Here is a 19,951-nt window from a genome sequence, read left to right on the forward strand (position 1 = left end):
TGGCTGTCAATGTTGCTGTCCATTTTAGGTGGGATATGGCAACTGTAACCCCACAGTACAAAGTCAGGAATTTAAATTGAACTTGATTTGATTTAATGGGCAGTAACAGCCCATTCCTGAGCTTTTGGCATGCGGGGACGGCGGGGAGGAGGCACTGCTGTGGTGCCTCCTAAGAAGTTCCCGCATGCCAAAAGCACGAAAAAAGGCTTTAACCGTTCCCCCCCCCTCCATTTTAATTGGGGCAAAAAGCACAAAGGAAATGCAAGCAGATAATTAGAGATGCAAAAAAAGATGTTGAGGGGCATATTGCTAAACACATCAAAACAAACAATAAGAAATTCTTTAAGTATATTAGGAGTAGGAAACCAGCTAGGGAAGCGGTTGAACCATTGGATGACAATGGGAGTAAAGAAACTCTAAGGGAAGGAGAGAGAGAATCTTGTATAGTAAAAACCCTGGTATAGGAATGTTGTACTTCATTCAACTGCAGATGTTGACCCAGCCTCATACACAGAACCCCTATATCTCCACAGCCTTGGTATTATCATCATGGACAAGTTGTGTTGTATTTTTTTAAACTAAAACTCTTAGTTCTATGTTGGATTCTTAGTAATGATTAAATTGGGAGGCAAGGTGGCATGGTATGGCCCATTCTTGTCATATCTTGGAAGCTAAGCTAGGTCAGTCCTTGCAGGGGAGACCACCAAAGAAGAATCTGTAGAGGAAGGCAACAGCAAATCACCTCTGCTTCTTACTTGTCTTGAACATCCTTTGCTGAGGTTGACATAAGCTGGTTGAGACTTGACAGTACATACTTATGTGATGATGAAATTATCCCAATTTCTAAAGAAATGGCCTTCCTTCCTGGAACATGGGGTGGGTGCCAAGGGCAGTGGTTGGCAAACCGCGGCTCTTTGGCCCCTTGAGTGTGGCTCTGCCACAAATGACCACGTGCGGGTGCGCAGGCACGCGCTGGTGCGTCGGTCGGTCGGGTGATGGGAAAATACAAATTTAAAAAAGCACGCTTTAAGCCAAAAGGCAAGTCCCAGTTCAAACCGAAAGCCTGGGCAAGTGGGTCACGAGCTCTATGGAAGTTTAAGAAATTTGGCTCTCAAAAGAAATCTCACTCGTTGTACTGTTGATATTTGGCTCTGTTGACTAATGAGTTTGCTGACCACTGGCCAAGGGTAAAGATGCTCGGAAGTGCCAAAGATGGCATGTCTAAGAGCCACATGTGGCTCCCAAGCCACTGGGTATTACTGGATGCTGAAGCTCAGCACATCCAGACTTTGTCATTTAAGCTGATATCCCACTACTGCTAGTCAACCAGAAGGTCACTGAAGAACACGAGACAACCCCTTGTCTTTTTTGGCCACAATTCTCTCAGAGAACACCAGGCAGTTCAGGACTATGCCGGATCCCTCCACTTTCCCCCTGGGGAGGCAGTGCACCAGAGTTCAGTACATTAATGCCATACACTCATCCTTTTCTACTTCCCACGCTACAAAGGTCTATTTGATTAATGAAGGTTCTTTTTATGAGATGGTTGTGATACTCACCCGACTGAGGTATATAAGGTAATGTGGCATGGGTGTTATGTACTGAAAGTTTTATCAATGCAACCCCCCCCCCCCACACACACACTTTTTCATCACAGAAATAATCACTGGAAAGATGACGCTTGGAGCACGCATGGCATACACTGAATTGCTTCATCACTACAATTACACTCAAGATGAATCAAGGGTATGAAACACCTGGCTATGAATCATATCAGGTGTATCTTTTCCATGTTCAAATAGTTGCATGTAAGAACGTCTAATGGATTTTGGATACATAGACATGGTGCAACAACCACTGGCATTACAAGACTCATCCAGCCATTCAGTGGGGACCGCTTGACCACCACGATCCAGATGCAAATGCACATCCAGATGTATAACCACCTCTGGGCTGATAAAAAAGTGGAAGCCTTCTTCCACTCACAGAGCTCCCTTGCTGGTTCAGGAAGATCCATGCTTTACAGGGGTTTGGGTTCTAGTCACAACCTCTCTGGCTGGATATCTCTCATGAGTATTTCCTTGACCATCTCATCCATGTTCTGAATCATGAGCAGCATGGAGGGTTTTTTTGCTCTGCAGTTCTCTTGGTCCAGGAGTTTCTTCCTTCAGAGATCCAGCAATGGCTCTTCCTGTGCAACCTCCAGTTCTTGCAGTCCTTGATGCCCTCTAGACTCTAGAATCTAGAGGGAGAAGTGGGAAGCAAGAGTCGGAAACCAGGGCTGCATCCAAATTGATTATATTTCTCCATGTAGCTTTTGCGGTTGCTGTGCATACAAAGGCATTCTCAGCGGCAATGGTACATACACATGGCAGCCTTCCTTACACTTTCCTTCCCCCCGCCCCCCACCACAACAGTTACCTTGACCAGAGGGCTTTAAAAAAAACAGTACTTGGAATATCACTATAGTATTATACTATTATAACAACTTTCATTTTTTTAAAAAGGTATTTTTGCTGCAGAGATATAAGGGGAAAAGTGCATCCCCCCTAACTCCACAATGAAAATGACTGGAGATTACTTTTCTTTTTAAAAAAAAACCTCTGGGAATTCAGAGGAACTAGTAGTTTGTGACAAAGGATTATTATTATGTTATTGTACTATAGAGATATAGGAACTCCTTCTTTTAAAAACAGCTCCCCCCATCATATCAAACGAAGTTTGGGAAAGATTGTGTCAAAGTAGGGGGAAACCTGGAAAGTTGACAATTAGGATACGATATTGTATGAGTGCTCAAAAAAAATCAGTATTGTCTGCTCTGGCAGTGGTTCTCCAGGGTCTCAGCTCAAGGTCTTCCAAATCTCCTACTACCCAATCCTTATTTAATTGGCAATGCTGGGAACTGAAGCAGGGACCTTTTGCATGCAAAGCTGAGGCTCTTACCACAGAGCCTAGGAACCACCCTGAGAATTTACACTGGTGTAAAGGCTGGCATAATGGTCATCATTTCATACTGGACTGAGTGTTGGCTGGTCTAGCCAGAAATCTAATGATTTAATGAATACTGAAATTAACTGTCAGCGTTACTTGCTTCTAATGTCTAGGATGGTGTGAGATAGAAAGGTTTCTGCTAAGAAAAGTTGAGCTTGCAAAATGTTTAGCTTAGCTTGCGAAAATGTAGCTTGCTATGTCATAATCTATTTTCCACTTCTTTATATTTTCACCCCCCTTTTTTCTGGTGAATTGGGAAATCTTTCCAAATTTAGTGCCAGTGTGTAGGCAGAGGACTGCTGCCTCAAAATGGTTGGGGAAGAAACTGCTCAGTGGTTCATCGGAAATTGGCTGCTATAGTGAAACAGATAACCCCTTGTCTGATCTAGGAGGGCTTTTCTTATGTCCTCGTGAACTACTGAATGCATGCCTGGATGAAATTGGTTCTGTTGATCAGGCTGGAAGCTGAAACAGCAAGGGCTGGGATCTAGTGGGACAAATAGCCACAGCACAGTGAGATTCATGAATGTGCCCCCACCCCCCTGTGCACTGGAACCCTGAAATGGGGGTCGTAAGTGAAGGTCTATTTGCATGGACTGAAACATGCGGAGCCATCCCAAGTCCAAAAAGAGAGTGCAGTGATCCTTTCGAAGTGTGACCCTGGCACTCCAACACCCCTGCCCCCCCACACTAATACGACAAGAAGAGAAAGAAAGGGGGGAATTTGGCCGAATGGAAAAGGAGAAGTCCAGGAGTCTGACAGGCACTCGGTTTCACTACCCCTTTCTTTCACTCTCTGATTTCTTTCCCACGCATCTTGAGCCTTTGGGTGCAAAAACTGTAGGGGGAAAACCGGAGAAGGCGAGAGGCAGTGGTCCCAAAAGCGGTGCAGGATGGCTGCGCCTCAGCTGCTCTCTGCGATGCTGGTGGCAGTTCTTGGCCTGTGTGAGTGTCCGGGAGGCTGCGATGAGAGGACAGGGGTGGGGAAGGAAAGGAGGAGAGGGGGGGAGAGAGAAGAAGGCTGGGCCCAGCACTGTTCCTTGCTGTTGCAGGCCCAGATCCAAGGGGAGAACCCACAATTGGGCTGGTAGGACAGGCAGTACTGGCAGGAGGCGAGGTGCTTTGGGCTGGGGACTGCAGGGCGTCGTGAGGAGAGGGCACCTGGTGAAGTCCTGCTCATGTAGGGTGGATTGGGGAGGGGTATGGAAGTGTGACTGAAGAGGGTTGTGGGGGCTGGGGGGCTAAGACATGTGTCATGATGGTGGCAACTGTATGTGTGAATCGTATGGCAAAAAGCACCCAGAGCTGACCAGGGATTATGGAAGAGCAGGGGACTTTGGGGTCCTTCTAGCCTCTTGCTCTGCGATCACCTCTGTAGAGTACCTATCTGAGGTAAATGCTGAGTCCTGGGAAAGCCAGGAGTCATTACACCTTTGGGAAGTCACTTCACAATGAAGTGGCCATCTTTTGTGAAACGTTGATGGTATTTCTCTGTACAGAAGGGGAAATATTAGAGCATTCTCTCCTTGACAGACTTACCCTCTGGAGGGGAGTTTCAATAACTCTAAACACATCTGTACTTCTTGGCACAGCTACATATTGCATGGTGATGTACATTGGTTCATGTATGTTTACCTTTTATCCCATTATTTTATTGCGTTGTTGTTAACACACAGTATTTAATTATTAGTAAGTACTCAAGTTTATATCTTGCCCTTCCTCCAGAGATCTTTGGGTTGTGTACACCATTTCTCCTTCCTTAAAATTATTTCTAGATATTAAGTAAGGCATGTGTGCTCATATTTTCTATCATAGTAAAAAGATCGGTGTGTCTGTCCATCCATCTGTGGCAGGCATAACTCATCAGGATAGAAAGCTCAAAACTGGCCACCAGCTTCAGAATGATGGTAGAAACTGTTGTGCCAAACTTGAAGGGAATAAGAACATACTGGCCCATGTTATCTCCAGGACCGCATCCCATGTTCTTTTCAATGGAAGCTAAAGCTGTCTGTCTGTGGCAGGCATGACTCATCAGAAAATAGAAGAAGAAGAATTGGTTTTTATACCCCACTTTTTCTCTGCCTTTAAGGAGTCTCAAAGCGGCTTACAATTACCTTCCCTTCCTCTGCCCACAACAAATACCTTGTGAGGTAGGTGGGGCTGAGAGAGTTCAGAGAGAACTGTGACTAGCCCAAGGTCACCCAGCTGGCTTCATGTGTAGGAATGCGGTATCAACCCCAGTTCACCAGATTAGAGTCCACTGGTCTTAACTACTATACCGCTCTGGCATTTGAAAACTGCCCACCAGCTTCAGGATCATGATGGGAGTTGCAGTGCCAAAAATGAAAGAAATGAGGATATTCCAGCCCAGGTTATTTTCAGAACTCCTGGTGCTATTTGCAATGGAAGCAAACATGCTCTGTTTGTAGCAGGCAGAACACAGCAGAAAATTACGCTAAGCATTTAAACTTCGGCCATCAGATGCAGGGCGATCAATGGAACAGCAAAGCCCAAAACAAAGGGAATCAGAACATTCCAGCCCAGATTAGCTCCAGAATATTTGCTCTGGTATTGTAGAGGAAGGAAAGATTTCAGATCAAGTAAGGTAGGTAGAGGCAACACAGACAGGCAGGGTGGGAAATATTCCTACTGTTATAGAATAAAGGGGGTTGGACAACTTCCCTGACTTGTAAGGTCCTGTATGGTATAGTGGTTAGAATGTCTGATTAGGATCTATGGGACATGGGTTTGAATCCCACCTCTGCCATGGAAGGTTGCTGATTGACACTGGGTCAGACTCACCCTCTCAGCCTAACATACCTCAAAGGGTTGTTGTGAAGATAAATGGAGGACAGGAGAATGATATGAGCTGTTTTGGTTGCACACTGGGGAGAAAGGCAGCACAGACAGGGAGGGTGGAAAATATCCCCTCTTTTACAAAACAGAGCCAGTGTTGTGTAATGGTTAGAATGCTGGATTAGGATCAAGGGGACCCAAGTTCAAATCCCCAATTTGCCATGGAGACTCCTAGGTGGCCTTGGGCCGGTCTCGCTCTCTCAGCCAGACCTACCTGACAGGGTTGTTGTGAGGATAAAATAGAGGCAAGGAAAATGATGTAAGCTCCATTAGAGAGAAAGGCAGGGTTTGACAGTTATTATACATTTAATTTTGTTACAGCTCACCAAAAAAGGATGATCGCTGTTGCCTAATTTGCCATCGTTGCAACTATTTTGGGGAGGCAGAACTGCTAATTCTGTATTCAAAGTATTGTTATATATTGTGAGTGTAGCAAGCTATGGGGTTGGCCAGTGGAGTGGGGGGTGGAGAATCTAGTTTAAAATAATGAAGACCAACTGCTTAATAGTGTCTATTTTTAGACAATGGGAAACTAAGGTACTTTGGGAACAGATCAAGATTCTGGTGTGAAAAGATGGCTTTGACTTACCATTTTATCACTGTCTCCCTCAATTCAGCATAAAAATGAATTATTGTGGCACCATAAAGGAACTTTTGTTTATCAATGTATATGATTTTAGTGGCTACAGTTCATTTCATCAGATGCATGAAATGGATCCTCAGTCATCAGAAATATATACACACAGCAGAAGAGGAAGAAATAGGAACAATGGGTTAAAAAGCTGTAAAATTCAAAAGTGTCCAACTTTGTCATAGTGACTATTCACTACAGATGTAACTTAGCTTATAAATAAATATCTAGATTAGTTTGCCATTTATATGTAGCATTTCACTTCTGAAGAAGGGAGCTGCGACTCACGAAAGCTCATACCCTGCCGGAAATTTTGTTAGTCTTTAGAAGAAGAAGAGTTGTTTTTTATATGCCAACTTTCTCTACCTTTTTTTTTTTTTAAGGAGAATCAAACCAGCTTAGAATCTCCTTCTCCCCAGGTAGGTGAGGCTGAGAGAATTTGGAGAGAACTGTGATTGGCCCATGGTCACCCAGCAGGCTTCATATGGAGGAGCAGGGAATCGAACCCAGTTCACCAGATTAGAGTCCGCCGCTCATGTGGAGGAGTAGAGAATCAAACCTGCTTCTCCAGATTTTAGAGTCCACTGCTCTTAACCACTGCACTATGCTGGCTCTCAGGTGCTACTGGACTCTTGTGTTGGATGCTGGGTGGCCTCTGCTGATGCTTGTGGTGTTCTTGGCAGCCCAGGTATCAGCTGTGGAGGTGCACACACCAGCAGAACTCACTGTGAAAAATGGGACTGAGGCAAAGCTCCAGTGCACGTTTACATCATCAGAGGTGATCAGCAGTACAGCTTCTGTGACCTGGAGCTTCCAAGCAGAAGGATCACTTTCTATGGTGTCGGTAAGAGTTGATGGTAGACTAGGTTTGAATAGGAACCACTGGTGACAGTGGATGACTGGTGGAATCCTAAATAAGAGTTACACCCTTCTATGTCCATTCAAGGCAGTGGATTTACAAATGTATAATTCTGCTCGGGACTGTTTTGTACATGTTTTGTGGGCCACTTTTGCCATTAGGAAAGATTGGGTTGGGTCCTGCAACTAGGTCCCTCTTTGCCACCGGCAGGAGGTTTTTAGGGGAGAGCCTGAGGAGGGCAGGGTTTGGAGAGGGGAGAGATTTCAATGCCATAGAGTCCAATTGCCAAAGCAGCCATTTTTGCCATTTTCTCCAGGTGAACTGATCTCTTTCGGCTGGAGTTCAGTTGTAATAGCAGGAGATCTCCAGCTAGTACCTGGAGGTTGGCAACCCTACCTGCCATCTTTTTGTCTGATGAAAAAAGGGCGAGGAGCCTCTTTTGACCACCAAAAATGGCTGCACTGGGGGTCATGTGGCCAGTGTGGAATAGTGGTTAGAGAGTTAGATTAGGACCTGGGAGACCGAGATACATATCCTCACTCTATCATGGAAGCTCTGTGGCTGACCATGGGCCAGTCACACCCCCTCAGCCTAACCTACTTCACAAAGTTGAGTGAGGAGAAAATGGAGGCGAAAAGGATGATGTAAGCTGCTTTGGGTCCCCAATGTGGAGACAGGAGGAATATAAAAGAAGTAAATAAAAATGTATGTGGGACAGGGCCTGTAGTAAGGAACAGAACTAAGTGAGATTGACCAAAAAAGCTTGCTGGATCCAACCTAGTGTGCATTTTGACAGCTGTCTGTTCTAGAATCACATAACATGTCGATTGCATTTGGCCTGCCCTGAAAGACAGTATTTCTATTTAGGAACCAAAATGATCCATTAGGAAAAAAAGAGAGGCTTCTTTAGGCATATGATATTTTCTTTGAACCTATGGGGGGGCTAGAAACCAGCTTTTTCTAAAGAAATAAAAACAGATATCTACAAGGAGGGATTGATAGCACTCTGAAATCCAAATTCTACATGCAATTCGACTTGCAGCTTTCCAGCAAACTGACTTCCTTGGGTACTGGAAAAGTTCAGCAGATGTGGTAATGCAATAGGGGAAAAAATAAGTTTTGAACATTGCATGTTGGTTGTTTTCTTGATTGCAGTTCTTCTATTATTCTAATGGGAAGGCATATCCTGCGAAGGATATACCATTTAAAGGCAGAATCAGCTGGACAGGAGACTTGTACAAGAAAGATGCATCTATCAGTATAGCAAACATGCAGTTTCAGGACAAAGGCATTTATATCTGTGATGTCAAGAACCCTCCAGACATTTTGGTCACACAAGGAGAAATCAGGCTCAGAGTGGTGGAGAGAGGTACGTAGTCTCTGAACAAGACTGTGCTGGCTATGAAATGCCCTGCCACATAAATAATGATTTTAGTGAAGTTTCCCACTTACAATAAGGTCGTTTTGGATGCTGTTGTACCAGTCCTACTGCATTTTATACAGACTATTTCTTAAAAGAAAGACAAATTTCTTTCAAATTAAGAATAAAAATATTGGCCATTTCACCCCCACTGACTGCTTTGCATGCCTTTCCCGACCATCAGAGGTTGCCTTGCTCTCCCCACATGATTCTGCATGTTTTGCCTCCATTTTCCGGAAAACACAGGCAAAATGCGTGGAAACATGTGGGGAGAGTGAGGCGACCTCTGACGGTTGGGAAAGGCATGCATAATCAAAACAAAGCAGTGGAGCAGTCGGCGGGGTGACTGTGAGGAAAACAGCCCTGCATAAATGGCTATAACGTACAAAAAAAATCATATTAAGAACTTAAGAACATAAGAAAAGCCATGCTGGATCAGACCAAGGCCCATCAAGTCCAGCAGTTTGTTCACATAGTGGCCAATTAAATGTTTAATTAAATGTTCAATTAGATATTTAAGACTTGGATCAGTCCAGGCCTTTAAACACTTGGCTCAGAGTGTTTCTGCACACAGAAGGATATCTGACCAATGGGCCCAATTTTCTAACCTCACTCTGCAGCCCAAAATGCTCCCCAAAATGAACACATGAAGCTACCTTATACTGAATCAGACCCTTGGTCCATCAAAGTCAGTATTGCCTACTCAGACCAGCAGTGGCTCTCCAGGGTCTCAGGCAGAAGTCTTTCACATCACCTACTTGCCTAGTCCCTTTAACTGGAGAGGCCAGGGATTGAACCTGGGACCTTCTGCATGCCAAGCAGATGCTCTACCACAGAGCAATGTCCCTCCTCTGGGACAGGGTTTTCACCCAAAAAGCAATTCTGTGGCCATTTGGGCTCCAGTGGGAGTGTGGGGGGAAATACTCTGGTGGATCCAAGGCTAAGGCTAGCCATAGGCAAGTTCATCCTCAAATGAGGATGTGATTGTCAACATCCTCATTTAGAGATTTGCCAGTAGGCAATGGCAGCTATTGATGGGTGTACTTTTAAGAGCCTGCATTAAAATGTCCCCATATTCACTCTGACAACGCTATAATTGGACCTAAGTAGTATGGAAAAAGGGAGCTTTCGTCAAACTCTCTTATCAGCGTCTGATCTCATTTTGACAGTTTGCCTTGGACCCTATGGGGCAGCATAGAGTCCTAGTCTGTGTGCATAGCCGTGGTGGCTAGCGATGATTGGCTGATGTCAATCATCTGTGTGTTTGTATGAGGAGCGCAGTTCATAGACCGGCCTGCGGAGGTCAGCAGGGTAGAGAAGCAGGGTTTGTTTATAGAGAGTGGAAGGGTTTTAAGGAGCCATTTTTTTAATAAGCAAAAAGATAAGAAGCAGGTGTCAATTATCTCTCTCTGTGTGTGTGTGTGTGTGTATGAGGACCGTCGTTCATAGTCTGGCCTGCAGTGGGTTTCAGGAGCGTGTGTGTGCTTGGTGAGAGAAAGGGTCTAAGGAGCCTATGTTTTAAAATATTTTTTTTTAAAATGGGATTTTTTGGGGGCTACAAACATGTAGGTGAAGCTGGGTTCAGGAACCAAGTGTGTGTTGCCTGGGGAGGCAGCAGACAGCCTGGTTTCCAAACCGTGGGCTTGTAGAGCGCTTCTGCGTGCTGATTTTAAACCATGCCACCTCCAGGGCAGGAGATTCCAATCAAGTGATTTTTTTTTACTATTAGAGGACACAGGGATGGTTGTGCAAAACATGTTTTATTAGGCTGAATCCTATCCCGTCCCCCCACATCAGAAAAAAGAGGTGTTTTGTGCCTTTCCGTTATTTTCCCCTGCCTCGTTGTAGCGGATGGCAAGCAAAGCGTGTGCGAGCGTGAAGGGCTGTCTGCACTCTTTGTTTTTTAAAAAAAGTTTGCTTGAAAAGTTTCTCTTTATCTCTAGAAACCAGTGAGAAAAGCCTGCCTGCCTGACTCTCTTTGGGGCTGTAGGGTTTTGTGTGAGGAGGGAGGGGGAGGGGGGGCTTTCTATGTCTCTCTGCCTTAGCAGCGTGATTTTTCAAAACAGCACCCTGGCTGCTCATTCTGCAGGGGGAAATCAGCCGAGAGGTGCAGGGGAAAATAACGGAAAGGCACAAAACACCTCTTTTTTCTGATGTGGGGGGAGGAGATAGGATTCAGCCTAATAAAACATGTTTTGCACAACCACCCGTGTCCTCTAATAGTAAAAAAATCACTTGTTTGAAATCTGCCCTGGAGGTGGCATGGGTTAAAATCAGTACGCAGAAGCGCTCTACAAGCCCACGGTTTGGAAACCGGGCTGTCTGCTGCCTCCCCAGCCAACACACACTTGGTTCCTGAACCCAGCTTCATCTACACGTCTGTAGCCCCCAAAACACCCCCTGTTTTTTTAAAAAATATTTTAAAACATAGGCTTCTTAGACCCTTTCTCTCACCAAGCACACACACTCTCCTGAAACCTCCCACAGGCCAGACTATGAACGGCGGTCCTCATACACACGCACACACACAGAGATAATTGACACCTGCTTCTTATCTTTTCGCTTATTAAAAAAATGGCTCCTTAAAACCCTTCCACTCTTCATAAACAAACCCTGCTTCTCTACCCCGCTGACCTTCACAGGTCGGTCTATGAACTGCGCTCCTCATACAAACACACAGATGATTGACATCAGCCAATCATCGCTAGCCACCACGGCTATGCACACATAGACTAGGACTCTATGCTGCCCCATAGGGTCCAAGGCAAACTGTCAAAATGAGATCAGACGCTGATAAGAGAGTTTGACGAAAGCTCCCTTTTCCCCTACTACTAACCTAACAACACTACACCAGCTATAACATCCCAGGTTCATTCACTTGTTCACCTTCTAACATTATATATGCCGTCAAACGTCAGCAATGCCCCTCCACTCTCTATATTGGATAAACAGGTCAGTCCCTACATAAAAGGATAAATCTGTGTGATGCTCCAGCTTAACTTCTTTTCCCAGTTTATTTTAGTGGTGACATAAAGGAGTTACTAACCATATTTTTTGCATTGCTTAATTGAATGACTATCATTAGGTGTTTTCTGTTAAGAAAGTCATTGGCAATCTACCAAAGTGCTTTGACCATGTGTGAATGAGAAAGGAGAGGTGGGGAAATAAGATGTAAATGTAATATGTCTTATGTGAAGACCCTTTGAGCTGCCAACTTGAAATGGTTAACATCATTAAGTTATCTCATTAGCCCAGGGATATTGGTATAATTGGCATTTCACTGCTCCCGAAGAGGGTTGCCAGGGCAGGATCTGTCCCTCTGAACTGGCACGAATCTGCAGCAAGAAGCCAGATGGGAATCCACTTTGTCTCCAGGCTGGGAACAGATTCCCTTCCTGATAGTTGCAGATGAAACCTAAGCTAAAGGCACAGGTGCCGGGCAGGCTGGAGTTTCTCCTGGTCATTTGGCAACCCCAGTGTAAAGTTGTATGGGCTGCCAGGCAGAGCCTTGTCTGGCTGCAGTGGACTTTGTTTGCATTTGGGGAGGGGGAATAGAGCTGCCTCCATGTGTATGCCCAAGACTGTCTGAGAGAGGTGGGTTACCTGTCCTCTTACTTGGTGTTGCTTGGTGTTGAAAGACAACTGAATCTCCCACCCCCCCAGGCCTCTGAGGCAAAAACGCGGCCCTGGTGAGCATCTGCCCTCCTGAAGTGAATCTTTTTTCTCTTATGGGAAATGGGATTGCTTTGGAGCAGGAGGAGGTGGGTGAGGTGGAAGTGTTACACAATATAGGATTTCTGTGGAGCTGCATGCTGGCCCTCCAATCCTTTTTTGTCTCCTGATTTGTAACTTTTTCAGCCCCCTCTCCTCTCTTGAGTGGACAGATCAGGAGAATCCCAAATGGAGAATGTGGGTGTGGGGGGAAAAGGTGTGGGGGGGAAACTTTTTTTTTTTAGGGAGAGCTGCTCAGAGCAAGAGGCCAGATGCCTTAACTGGAGTGGGTGGAGACTCTTTTGAGGCGGGAGGGAGATTCTCAGATGACTGCAGCCTGTTAGGCAGGGTGTGCATACTCCTGCCAATATCTAACATTTGAAGCACATTTTTCAGTAGGATGCTTTAATTAAAAAAAGGGATACTGTTGTGATTTTCATGATGGTTGATAGATGGCTGGTACAGGAGAATCCCCTCCTTGCCCAATGTTGCAGTCCCAGTCGAAATTGGACCTCCCCAATGGATCCAAAGTGAGAAGGTGTGGCTTCTCATCTGGATTCTTCCACTTGTTTTGCAGCTAACAGGTCTGTTGCTGGCTTAAAGGTGAACTTTGCCTTCTTGCCAACTTCCCTGGGGATGGGCACTTAGTCCATAGCTCCTGTTTGCCACAGGGGTACCTTTCCTCAGTGAAACCCAAGAATGCTTTCTGTGAATGTTCAAAGTGCTAGTTTTGACCTTTAAAGCCTTACACCAGGTGTGTCAAAGATGCTGAAGTTTATAGCAGAGGGTTTAGAAATGACAGGAGAACTTCCATGACTGACTTCCTTCACAATTTTCCTTCACAAATTTGATGGGTTTGGACATATCTTGGTTTTCTCAGTAAGTTCCCTTTTACAAGCATTTCTTCGGTCACAGTGCAATACTGTTGCTCCCAGCTGCCAGTAGGGGCTGTTTAACAAACAATATCCTGCCATTTACGTATTCTGTTGAAGCAGCAGCAAATGTAAATCTGTTTGTGTGAAGCAGCTCTACGTGTTTCAGTTCCCTCCACCATATGACTTCATACTCTCCTTAAGGAACTGATCACACAATTCTGACTCCATGTGGTTGCTTTTTCATGGAGGGAGGGTTGGTTTATTATGAATTGGGCTTACTATGTGCCAAGCTTATCGATTTTTCAACCACCTCCCTTCCCACCATCCCCAGGAAAAAGAGAGGGGGTAATGGATGAACTAAGTGGAAGCCAACTGTGGTGGGAATTCTGTTCCCCCCCTCTCGGTTCTTTGTGTTTGGATTTCTCTGCCTGCTTACTTACCAAAGCAAAGCCCAGATAATTTGATAGGAAAGGAGACCTTGCACACACAAGACACTCTCAAACAGCACACCAAAACATAACAGTAAACCATGCAGTTTATTGAATTTACAAGAGAATATAAGGCAAAGAAAAAAAGCAATACTAGGGTAAATATATAAGACAGAGTTTAACAAACCCACATACAAGTTGACAGACAGACAACAGTTATTGTCGAAGGCTTTCACGGTCAGAGTTCATTGGTTCTTGTAGGTTATCCGGGCTGTGTAACCGTGGTCTTGGAATTTTCTTTCCTGACGTTTCGCCAGCAACTGTGGCCGGCATCTTCAGAGTAGTAACACTGAAGGACAGTGTCTCTCAGTGTCAAGTGTGTAGGAAGAGTAATATATAGTCAGAAAGGGGTTGGGTTTGAGCTGAGTACTGTCCTGCAAAAGTAATGTGCTAATCATTGTCCCGGATAACCTACAAGAACCAGACAACAGTTAATCAGAGCGCTCTGGGTCCTTCCAAGGAAGAGACCGAGATGGTCTTTCCCTGAGAAGAACAAAGGGTTGGATAAATGGACTAGCCTTTTATAGGTTATACCGTGAGGAGGGGGTTCCAACCGGACACCTCCTTTCAAATTCTTCAGGAGATGAGTTTTCACAAATCATAGCTACAAGTTGTTTGGAAATATCCTGTTCCAAAATAAGTTTCTCATATCCAGAGTCTCTGACAACTACTTGTTTGTCAGCCCATGTACAAAAACAATTTCCTTCATTCGTAAGCAGAAAATCTTGCTCCCTGTCTAAATGACCTTGCTATCCCTAAACATAATTTGGGGCACTTAATGTGCTTTGGTTGACTAACTCCTAAAAATGCAATCTCCTGTATCCTTTAAGGTCAGAGGCCTAGTTGAAACTGGGGTCAGCTAGCTTCATGTGGATTCTAAACTACAGGTTAAAATATTGAGATATAAAGATGGTTCTTCTTAAGCCAAACTAATGTTTAACATAAAAATCTCACCACACCAACCATCACATAACATACTTGCCAAATTCTTAAATGGTCTCATCTTTGGGGGCAGATCACTGGTGTATTCAGTGGATTGTCACATTCTTTTCCATCTCTTTCTGTACACAGATCTTGACTATTCCACTCCAGGTTGTAACAATTCCACTCGAAACATCATCTGCATAGCTATAGGAGGTGTGATTCTCCTATTGCTCGCATTTGTTGTGATTACAGATCATCTCTTCTGGAAGGAACAAAGGTGCAAGGTTGTATTATTTTTCTACTCTTTGTGTTTCTTACTTTTCAAAACAAAAAGGAACCTGAATTACAGATTACTTTGTGCAAAAGATCACCACTTAGTGCTCTGCATGGTGAGGGTCCTAGGTTCAGTGTTGCTCTTGAGAATCCCTGCTTCAAAATCTGTAGTTGTAAGGGAAGCAACCCTGGCTGCTGTGCCTCCTATTGAGGAGTGAGTGGGCCAAGAGGGAAATCCTTCCCCTCACTCCAGATACACAAAGGCTGCTGAAAGTTCACCAGTGGTGGGAAAAGACTGACACGTATGCTCAGAGGTACTCTAGCAATTTAAAAAGTTACAAAATCTATCTAATTTGAACACATCCAAATCTGTGGATATTAAATCTGGAGACTGGAGCCATGAACAGATAAGGCCGATCTTTTTACAAACCTAAAATATGCCCCAGGTAGGAAGAAAAAGCTGAGATCCCAAAACAAAGCATGGGGGTTAAAATTCCTGAAAATAAAAGAAGCAGCGCATGCCTTCAGTGTCCATTGCTAGGCAGTTGCAACAGTATTGCCAGTCTTTGTAGCTTGGTTTCTGTCACAAAAACACAGGGGGAAGGAGGAAGAGACCTTTTCAGGGCTGTTTTTGCCTTGAAGGGAAGACTCATCAGGGCCAAGGTCAGCAGCAGCCACCACTGATTTGCTACAACCTGAACTGCATGACTCTCCCAGGCCTGGCTGCTTGCTACTGCTCAACAGCAGCCACCCCAGACCCAGGTTGAAATCACCACTCTGCTGTGGAAACTCACAGAGTGAACTTGTGCCAGGTACACATTCTCAGCCTAACTTAACTCACAGCTAAGGGTGCACAGGGCATTAAGAGCTCCAGGACACCTCCCAGTGGGCTAATGGTCTCCTCTCTTACCTGGGCAAGCAAACCCCATGATAGAAGGGCTAAGCCTCATGCAAAGCAGGGAAAGCTGAAGATGGGGCCAGATAAAGGTAGGTTGGCTGTGGGGTTGGATGTTGAGTAGGAGGCAAGAAAAGGGGAGAGGCTATGGGGACTTTTAAGGGAAGGGAAAGAGGAAATAGTGGCGAGGGGAAAAATGAGATGGCCCTAGCAAGTTCTTGCAAGTCCCCTGCTTGTTTCATAGTGCTGTATTATTGCATGTGTGTTTGTAGTGGTGTATAGGGTATACAATAGCCATGTGGCAATCTTGGCCAGTGGTAACTAGGGATGTATCCCTCCACGAACGATGGAGTAAGTAAGTACCACTAGACCTGATAGAAGGCTGGCCCAGATTCCAAATGACTATGAAACTGGTTTTGTGCATCTAAAGGGCATTTAGAATTGCTTTTCTTATACAGTTGCACCGCATGCTATGTGGCACTACCTTTGTAAAACTAAGAAGACTTTGGAAGACAGCTTTTTGGAGTATTCTGAACTTTTTTGGGGGGAGGGAATAAAGAATAACACAAGACGTGCCCAACCCTTGTATGTAACTTGTTTGTTATGTAACTAACTTGTCTCTTGGAATTCTCTCAATTATCTCCATCCCATCCTGGTATCAGATTTGTACCAATGTGCCCACTTTGGGGAAAAAATAAGTGTTGTGACCAGTGTTCAGGGTTCATTGTGGGCAATCAGATTCAGTAATGGCTGCCATATCAGTCTCCACCCACCTGGGCACCCGGCTCCACCTCTAATTCAAATTTCAAGTCTGTACATCTCATTATATTTCTGTCTTGTATATTTTCCGTAACATACATTCAAACTGAACAGTTTTGATTTGTGATATTTCTGCAGATGCCGAAACCTCTGGCAAACATGGAAAACAAGCAAGGGTTTCCTAGTGAGCGCTCCAGGACAACACTATTATTGTATCAAAATGTAGGTTTGTGAACTGTTTTGGTAAATCCCAGCCATATCACAGGCATCTCTTTAAGGCATCCCAATAAACAGCATTTTCCTTCAATATTATTTGCCAACCACTAATAAGTATAAAGATGTTTTCCTCTTTTTTTCTTGCAAAGATGTCAGGGAATTTTTGCTATGTAATCCAAAGGGTCCATGAGTGTCCAGTGCTTCATCTTTATGCTGAAAGCAGTTTTTTAAAACTCTTTTTACTCAATTTTCCAAGCACATTGTGTGTGTAAAGTGCCGTCAAGTTGCAGCCAACTTATGGCGACCCCTTTTTGGGGGGTTTTCATGGCAAGAGACTAACAGGGGTGGTTTGCCAGTGCCTTCCTCTGCACAGCAACCTTGGACTTCCTTGGTGGTCTCCCATCCAAATACTAACCAGGGCTGACCCTGCTTAGCTTCTGAGATCTGACGAGATCAGGCTAGCCTGGGCCATCTAGGTCAGGGCCCAAGCACATTAGAGGGGGGGGGAAATTCAGAGTTACAAGAGCATCTGCTTGGCACATAGAACATCCCAGGTTCAATTCATGGCATCTCCAGTTAAGGATCAGGCAGTAGGTGATATGAAGGAACTCAGCCTGAGACCCTAGAAAGCCTCTGCCAGTCTGAATAGATAATACTGACCTTGATGGACCAATGATCTGAGTCTGTATAAGGCAATTTCATGTGCGTTCATAAGTTTTCATGAATTCACCATTCAGTTGCATGTGAGCAATGATTCACAAAACCTTATCCTGGAATAAATTTTGTTAATCTTTAAAGTGCCTCTGAACTCTAAATTCACACTTTGTACATACTTAGATTATGTGCTCATGACCTGCCAATTGAATATATAAGACCAGCGTTCTTGTTCCCCCTCTGTGAGTGCTGAAATCAATGCATGCAGTAGAAAAAGAAGAGTTGGTTTCTATATGTCGACTTTCTCTACCTTTAAGGAAGAATCAAACTGGGTTACAATCATCTTCCCTTCCCCTCCCTACAACAGACACCCGGTTAGGTAGGTGGGGCTGAGAGAACTGTGACTAGCCCAAGGTCACCCAGCCAGCTTTTTGCAGAGGAGTGGGGAAACCAAACTGTTTCTCCAGATTAGCATCCACCGCTCATGCGGAGGAGAATCAAACCTGGTTCTCCAGATTAGAATCCAACTGTATCAGGCATAGGATGATCTGTGAATGGATCTCCATTGCACATTTTATGGCTTAATAGCAGTGGACATCAAAAGAGGAGGGCTGATCCAGTCACCAAGACAAAAGAAGGCAAAGGCAAATGTCCATAGTGAAGTGGGAAAGTGAAAATGTATTGATTCACTACTAAAGAGCCCTTGCATGTTTCACCATAGCTTTGCCAGGGCATCTGAAACATGACATAAAAGGAACATAAATAAAACCATATGCAATCAAAATAAGATATTAAAGACACATTAGAAGACACCCAAATGAATGAGCACCTCACAAAAGCTGTCCTGGAGATGGCATTTGGAAAAGAAAAAATGTTGTAAAAATTATCAGAAAAAAACCTAACATGTAGCTTGAGCCTGACTGTAGGCTAATGTTTCTCCTCTAGGTGGCTACATAATCCACACAAATTTCCACATATGGAACAAAAGGTGGAAATTCAGTGAGGCAGCAGCAATGCCTCTTTCTTTTGGTGAACTGGAGGATCCTGTCAGACAGAGGAAACAGAAGGAGCCCCTCAGAGTCCAGCAGGGATGAACTGGAATTTGAATGAATGAAACTTGTTATCCACCTTTCAGATCCAGAAATTTCTGTCAAGGAAGGGTAACAGCAACAGCCTCAAGCAGACACATTTATTTCAATGGCTTGTTTTATGTTTCTTTAGTTCCAGATAGCACTTGGAAGAGAGCATTTTGTTCCCAAAACGCCTGCCCCTAAACTGAGGTTCTGATATCTAATGAGAGGAATCTTCATTTAAAGTCTTACTTCTGGTTATTGGGCCATAGACATCGCAGAGAGTCACCCAATATGTCAGGGACCAGTTTCTCTGTTGGGCAGCTGTTTTGTAAATTCATTAATCTTTTTAAAGTATCCTGCTAAGGCCAGATTTCATTGATATGCCTCAGGGCTTTTCCCAGTAAAATGCTCTTTTTCAGAATCAAAGCTGCCCTGATCCTTTCCCAGTGGAAACGCATAACAATATTTATGTATAGGGTTGCCAACCTCCAGGTGGTGGCTGGAGATCTCCCGCTATTGCAACTGATCTCCAGGCAACAGAGATCAGCTCCCCTGGAGGAAATGGCAATTGGATTCTGTGGCATTGAAGTTGTTCCAAACCCCGCCCTCCTCAAGCTCCACCCCCAACCAGGTATTTCCCAACCTAGAGTTGGCAACCCTATTTATGTATCTTGTTAATCAATGTATACACATATTTCTTATATTATTTCAATATCCCAGAGTGAAAATATGGATAACATGCTTGCTGTGTTTTGGGTGTACAAATACATCTACTCTAAACTACTCCAAAATGTGTGAAAAATGTCTTTGGGTGCTTGTACAGGACAATATGATTACTATTTCAAAAGATATTAAAGTAGCATCATACTTGGACTTTGATAAGGATTAAACTACAAAAGGATGCTGGGGTTCTGTGCTTGGAATTCCAGATGCATTCTTTGCATCTTACAAAGCAGCATGGCCCATGATGAAGGGGAGGGCCTTGTGGATTGTGGCCAAAGCTGATCTCACCCCCTCACACACATGCGTACACACATGATTATAGGGAAACAAAATGTAAACCTTAGAACTAAAAGGCTATGAAATGCAAGTAATATGGTTTGAACTCAGTACATTCACACCGGGTGGCCTTAGGCAAACCATTCTCTCTGAGCATCTTTTGGTTCTGTGCCCTTTGACCTGACCAGAAGTATGCAAGGAGACCACTCTGAAGCTTTTCCCCCAGGGCTGTTAGTGCTTCACAATTCAGCCCTGTAGATACCATTCCCACCCACTGCTCGAGGCTGCTTCCACAGCAAGAGCACATTTTCCAGTCTCCATGAAGAA

General features: G+C 44.4%; 1 protein-coding gene across 1 annotated transcript; it reads left to right on the plus strand.

The window, feature by feature from the left end:
• The first annotated feature begins 3,884 nt into the window (after nucleotides 1-3,884).
• On the plus strand, nucleotides 3,885-16,916 carry LOC130493355 (myelin protein zero-like protein 1). The gene is made up of 5 exons (XM_056867069.1): nucleotides 3,885-3,936; nucleotides 7,162-7,322; nucleotides 8,493-8,706; nucleotides 14,924-15,039; nucleotides 16,821-16,916. The coding sequence occupies exons 1-5, from the start codon at nucleotides 3,885-3,887 to the stop codon at nucleotides 16,914-16,916; spliced, it is 639 nt and encodes a 212-aa protein (XP_056723047.1).
• The last annotated feature ends 3,035 nt before the right edge of the window (nucleotides 16,917-19,951 follow it).

Source organism: Euleptes europaea, chromosome 1, assembly GCF_029931775.1.
Source record: "Euleptes europaea isolate rEulEur1 chromosome 1, rEulEur1.hap1, whole genome shotgun sequence".
Classification (NCBI taxonomy): domain Eukaryota; kingdom Metazoa; phylum Chordata; class Lepidosauria; order Squamata; family Sphaerodactylidae; genus Euleptes; species Euleptes europaea.

Excerpts from the sequence above, each read along its gene's own strand:
- LOC130493355 (XM_056867069.1), top strand. The coding sequence starts at position 3,885 with ATGGCTGCGCCTCAGCTGCTCTCTGCGATGCTGGTGGCAGTTCTTGGC. Across the intron at positions 8,707-14,923 it reads GCTCAGAGTGGTGGAGAGAG|GTTGTAACAATTCCACTCGA; the intron begins GTACGTAGTCTC and ends ATTCCACTCCAG. Across the intron at positions 15,040-16,820 it reads GGAAGGAACAAAGGTGCAAG|ATGCCGAAACCTCTGGCAAA; the intron begins GTTGTATTATTT and ends ATATTTCTGCAG.